Source organism: Chrysochloris asiatica, unplaced genomic scaffold, assembly GCF_000296735.1.
Source record: "Chrysochloris asiatica unplaced genomic scaffold, ChrAsi1.0 scaffold00121, whole genome shotgun sequence".
In the NCBI taxonomy this organism is placed as follows: domain Eukaryota; kingdom Metazoa; phylum Chordata; class Mammalia; order Afrosoricida; family Chrysochloridae; genus Chrysochloris; species Chrysochloris asiatica.
In genome coordinates this window covers 9,833,915-9,840,404 of record NW_006408639.1, presented here as the reverse complement: position 1 = coordinate 9,840,404, position 6,490 = coordinate 9,833,915, and the positions used below count along the sequence as shown (strand labels likewise).

Sequence of the window (6,490 nt, the reverse complement as noted above, 5' to 3'; positions counted from 1 at the left end):
ATCAGCAATGATATCCCTTATTCCATGGCCTTTTCGAAATCCGGCTTGAACCTCTGGAAGTTCTCTGTCAAAGTATGCTTGTAGCCGTTTCTGTATTACTCTTAGTAAAACTTTACTCACATGGGATATCAAAGATATCATCCCATGATTTCTGCATTCCATTGGGTCATCTCATTGGGTACCTTCAAAAGAAAAGATTTTGCTGTGGGGGGGGTGGAATTGAGGGCAGGGCTGAAAACTCAAGTGGACATCTTTCTAAATTGAAACTTTGCAACAAATTTAGGGGAATACTGAGCCACAAAAAACAAGAGTTTTTAGATGGATCAAACCTATTAAAGAAGGTTAGAAAGACCTCAAAGATAAACAGGAGAGGTAAAACTGTCTACCTTAAGGAATGAAGAAACTGGCTGGAGTCCAGAAAGTGGTGGAAGAAGACCACAGAATTACCATCGATATGATAGCTGCTGAAGCAGACTCTCACATGATTCACCATCATCAATTTGAAGCAGTCATCTTGACCTCAGCAAGCTGAAAGGCTGATGGGTGCCAAAGTGTTGTAGAAGGTCAGCCAGCTCAAGCCGCTGGTCTTTCCATCTGTCTTTTTAAGCAAGATTGAAATGAGAGACTGTGCTGCTGTTATGGAACAAATGGTGAGCAGGGCTGAGTCTTGGATTTACCAATAGTATCCAGAGAACAAGGCTTATTCACAACAGTGGCTTCTGAGAAGAGGCTGTGCGGGGTCAGTTAAATTCAAGGCAGAGAGGCCAGCTGTTGGGGGGATCTTAAAGGGGTCATCTTGATAAATTTTCTTGACGAAAATAGGATGATCACAGGGGCTTATTAGGAAGACGTTTTAAGAAAATTGATGAGGAAAAGGCCAGGAAAGTTGCACTGAGGAATTTTTTTTTCATCATTACAATGCACCTGCTTATATACTGGGGAAGTCCTATGAGAATTTTGTTGGGAAACCTTATCCCATCCAACCTGCAGCCCCGATCTTGCTCTTTCAGACTCTTTTGGTTTTCCAAACTCAAAGCATGATTTGAGTCCTTCAGGAATGCCCAAACTGCTGTGTAAATGAAAGAGTCCAGAATTCTTTGGGGAAGGTTTAGAGACATGGAAACACTGCCTTCAGAAGTAAATAGGTTTAAATGGAGGCTATGTCAAGAAGCAATAGTTTCACATTTTGATGTTTTTCTTTAATAAAAATATGATTTTGTAGCAATACTCTTTGACTTAACCCTCTTATAATTAACATTTTATCATACTTGCTTTATCTCATATCCATTTATTCATCCCTCTATTCATAGTTTGCATATAATGAAATGTGAAAATCTTCAATATACTATTTGCTGAGTTTTAACTAATGCATGCATCTATAAATATCCACCCTCACACCACCCCAGAGGCAAGGCACCACTCTGATTTTTTTCCCATCATTGACTAATTTTACTTCTTTTAGATTGTCATATAAATGGGATCATGGATTTCTTCTACTCAATATGATGTTTTTGAAATTCAGCCATTTTGTTGCGTGTAACCGTGTTCATTCCTTTTGGCTCCTATTTCATTTGGTGAATGAATATGCCTCCGTTTATTCATTCATTCACCAGCTAAAGGATATTTGGGTTGTTTCCAGTGTTTGGCACTTAGGAATCAAGCCACTTTAAACATTTGCATACAGGTGAGCATAAGTGTTTATTTCACTTATACAAATACCTCAGCTTAGAGTCCCTGGATCAAAAGAAGTTACAGCATACCTCAGAGATATCGTAGGCTCAGTTCCAGACCATCTCAGTAAAGCAAATACCACAATAAAGCAAATTAAACAGATTTTTTTTTTTTTTCATTTCCCAGTACACATAAAAGTTGTTTTTAAATTATACAACATCAGCAGTTCTAACTCAACAGTCACTGCATGGGAAAAAGATGAAGCTCTGTCTACTCCCTTCAAGATTTGCAGGCTTGGAAACCCTATTATAGGGTCACTATGAGTTGGAATAATAGTGATATTAACTGGGCTTCCTGGAGGCACATGGATATTATCCTATCACAGACAGCGTTGTACCTCATGACTGATCTGGATATGTTCTTTTTGACAATGAATGCCACAGCATTCTTCTTCAATTTGTCATTTCCGGCATAGTAAACCATGGGGTCATCAGATTCAAAATGGCCAATACCAGTCCATTTCAGTTAACTAATGCCTAAGATATCAATATTTATGTGTTCCATTTCATTTTTGACAACTTCCAATTTTCCCAGATTCATACTTTGTACATTCCATGTTCCGCTTTTGAGTGGATGATTGCAGCTGTTTCTCTTCATTTTGAGTTGTGCCCCATCAGCAAATGAAGGTCCCGCAGGCTTTTCTCACATGGGATTTACTCCATTCGCGTCATCACGGTCAACTCTACTCTGAGGAGGCAGCTCTTCCCCAGTCGCATTTTGAGTGCCTTCCAACCCATTTCAAAGAGAGGTGACCCAATGGAACGAAGAAAATAATCGGACAATCTCTTTGATATCCCATGTGAGTAAAGTTTTACTAAAGGTAATACAGAAACAGCTGCAAGCATATACTGACAGAGAACTTCCAGAGGTTCAAGCCGGATTCAAAAAAGGCCATGGGACAAGGGATATCATTGCTGATGTCTGATGAATGTTGGCTGAAAGCAGAGAATACAAAAAGATGTTTACCTGTGCTTTATTGACCACACAAAGGCTTTTGATTGTGTGGATCATGACAAGCTATGGACAACATTGTGAAGTATGAGTATTCCGGAGCACTTAATTGTGCTCATGAGGAATCTGTACATGGATCACGAGGCAGTTGTTCAAACAGAACATGGGAACACTGAATGGTTTAAAATTTAAAAAGGTGTGCAACAAGGTTGTATTCTTTTACCATACTTATTCAACCTGTGTGCTGAGCAAATAATCCGAGAAGCTGGGTTCTATGAAGAAAAACTTGGCACATCAGGATTGGAGGAAGATTCATTAACAACCTGTGATATGTAGATAATACAACCTTGCTTGCTGAAAGTGAAGAGGACTTAAAGCATTTACTTATGAAGATCAACGAGCACAGCCTTCAGTATGGATTGCATCTCAATGTAAATAAAACTAAAATCCTGACCACTAAACAACATTCTTATCAATGGAGAAAAGATTGAAGTTGTCAAGGACTTCATTTTTCTTGGACCAACTATCAATACTCACGGGAGCAGCAGTCAAGAAATCAAACGACTTATTGCATTAGGCAAATCTGCTGCACAAGACCTTTTTAAAGTGTTGAAGAGCAAAGATGTCAGCTTGAGGACGCAGGTGTGCTTGGCCCAAGCCATGGTATTTTCAACAACCTCATATGCATGCAAAAGCTGGACAATGAATAAGGAAGACCGTAAAAGAATTGATGCTTTTGAGTTACGATGTTGGAGAATATTGAAAGTGCCATGGGCTGACAAAAGATCTGTTTGGAAGAAGTGCAGCCAGAGTGCTCCTTGGAGGCCAAGATGGCCATATTTTGTCTCTGATACTTTGGACATATTGTCAGGAGGGATTAGTTCCTGGAGAAGGATATCATGTTTGGTAGGGTGGAGGGTCAGAGAAAAAGAGGAAGACCCCCAATGAGATAGATTGGCCAAGTGGCAGCATTGATGGACTCAAGTGTGGCAACAATTGTGAGGTTGGCCCACAATTGGGCAGTGTTTTATTCTGCTGTACATAAGGTCACTATGGGTTATTACCGACTTGATGGCACCTAACAACAACAAATGAGTTAGAACCAGCTTATTGACAGTGAGTGTGTATGTATATATATGTAGTATATTAAAGTACGTGATAGCATTATGAAAAAGTTTGAAATACTATGAGAAGGACCAAAATGTGACACAGAGACACAAAGCAAGCACATGCTCTGGGAGGCTGGCACCAGTAGACTCGCTCAACTCTAGGCTGTCACAGCCTTACATTTGAAAAAAAAAAAAAACAAACAAAAACAATTATCTGCTAAGTGCAGTATAGTAAAGCACAATAAAATGAGGTATGCCTTTATATATTTGGTTTCTGAGAAATTGCCAGACCTTTTTTTCAAACTGCCAGTATCACTTTATACTCCTTCCAACAATGCATGAGATGTTCTCGTGGTCCCACATGTTTACCAACACTTGGCATTATTGTTTTTTTTAAGTTAGCCATTCTGAAGGGAATATAGTAGTACCTTAATGTGGTTTTAATGTAAATTAATGACTAATGAGGACCCCTAGTGTGGTGCTGTATGGTAAGCACTGGAATGCTACCACAGATTAGCTGTTCAAACCCACTTGTTGCTCTTCAGAAACACTTTGGCAGCACTTAACAACGACAATGAAGGGGTCCTGGTGGCACAGTGACACGAATCCCAAGGTTGGTGATTCAAACCCACCAGCTGGTGTCTGCTCCTATAAAGATTTCATCTCAGAAGTTCTACTCTATTCTGTAGGGTCACTATAAGTCAGAATCGACTCAGCGGCAGAGGGTTATTTGGACTGACTAATGATATTAAGGAGTCCTGGCATGGCGCTGTGGGTTAATGCGCCAGACTGCAAAGCCGTTTGAACTGCAAGGTCAGTGGTTCAAGCTCACCAGCTGCTCCCTGGAAACCCTATACAGCGTCGCTATGTATTGGAACCAACTCTACGGCACTGAACAACAACAATGATATTTAACCAGATGATATTTTTCATGTGCTTATTGACCATATATTTCCCTTTGGAAAATATCTGTTCAGATCTTTTGCCTTTTTTTTATTTGGGTGGTTTGTCTTTTTATTACTGAGTTATTGGAGTTCTTCATATATCTTGGATTCTGGTCCTCTGTCACATAAATGTTTTGTAAATATTGTCTGCCAGTATGTGACTTGTTCATGTTCTTAGTGATTTCTCTTGAGGGACAAAAGTTTTTCATTTTGATGCAGTCTATTTTATCAATGCTTTCCTTTTTATGGCTTTTGCTCTCTGTGTCCTAAGAAACCTTTGTCTACCCCAAATCCTGAATATGAATGTTCCTTTTTGAAACATGTGGATGAAGGTGTGGGGGATGAGTACAGGTCACTAGAGAGCCAAGCAAGTCCCAGACGAAGTGAGTCAGTGGACAGAACATGGTGTTGTAAAGTAGCTCGGAGTCCAAGTGCTGGCTCTCCTAGTTGTGTGATGTAGGGGAAGTTCCTTACCTTCTCTGAGCTTCTGTTTCTTCTTAGAAAGGGGGTGACCCCTTCTATGATTGCTGTAAAGATTGAAAAAGACACTGAAGGTGAAAACGACTTGCCTAGTTGCCTGTCAAGAGGCGGTCTGCTTCTTTTCTTCTTCCTGTCTGGTTACCTGGGTGGTTATTTTGCAGTGGCCACCACCTGCCCACACCTAGACGCTCTTCATGTGCCTGCGTGGGGGATGACGTTAAGAGCCAAGCTTCTGACTGCATGCCCTGTAGCATTTCATACCAGTTTCCCCTTCTTCCTTCTGCAGGACAAAGTTGCCATGGAGAGTATGCCTCTGCTGGGCTTCACCATTGTACCAGAGAAGGAAGAGGGCAGCAGTGAAGTAGGGCCCATTTTTCACCTTTACCACAAGAAAACTCTATTTTATAGCTTCAAGGCCGAGGATACCAGTGCAGCTCAGAGGTACCAAAATATTTAGCCCTTTGCCCCCCACGCTTCTCTCTAAAGAAAACAAATTGGTACCCAGGGCTTCAGCTCCTGTTCTCCAGCCATCACATCCTACTAACTCCTTGGGACCAAAGCTCGACAGCAGTCTATTCCCAGCGTAAGAATGCCTGCATTCATGGTTCGCTCATACAGGCACGCATTGATTCAGTCTACTTTTGCACTGTGTCCCAGGCCTTTTGCTAAGTCCTAGGGAAACATTTGAATATTTCATGGCCCCTGACTTAAAACTAGTAGTGAGCGAGTTCAGTCATACATAGGTTCTGTGACCAGAGTCACATGCCGAGCCACAAAACCAAGTGCCCTTCTTCTGTTTTGCAGATGGATTGAAGCCATGGACGAAGCTAGTGTGTTATAGCAGTTACCGAGTATGGACTCAAAATCAACTCTTCTAGAAGCTGATCCGTGCCTCAGTTCCTCTGGACATACATCTGGATCCAGAATGGGGTGTGGCCATTTTTGCCACTTTCTTACCCCTTCACAAGAAGGACCTCTCCTTTTTGTCTTGTGTTTCCCACCCTGTAATAAACAACGTTCTTATTCAGCAAAGAGTTACAAGTTAGTAACATGAAGGCACGGGAACCAATAGAAAAGAACATTTAGAAAGGGAGGCTAACAGTGGAAATGAAAGCTGATAGTTTTTACTCATGGTCAACAGTAGCAACCTTTATAGTGTTGAGTTGTGTGCCTCAGGAGAAACAACAGGAAGTAGTAGCCCCTCTCCCTGAAAGCACTTTATTGTTTTACTGAGCAGCAACCTCCACTTCCGTGTTTTCCAGGTATTTACTGAAG

At 41.1% G+C, this 6,490-nt stretch overlaps 1 protein-coding gene across 1 annotated transcript in view; it reads left to right on the top strand.

The window, feature by feature from the left end:
* FGD5 (FYVE, RhoGEF and PH domain containing 5) overlaps nt 1-6,056 on the top strand; it is a 204,191-nt gene extending 198,135 nt beyond the window's left edge. Inside the window, exons 19-20 of the mRNA XM_006868675.1 lie at nt 5,502-5,656; nt 6,020-6,056. Coding sequence (XP_006868737.1) covers nt 5,502-5,656; nt 6,020-6,056 — 192 coding nt within the window. The remainder of the gene's footprint in view (nt 1-5,501; nt 5,657-6,019) is intronic.
* Nucleotides 6,057-6,490: the final 434 nt, after the last annotated feature.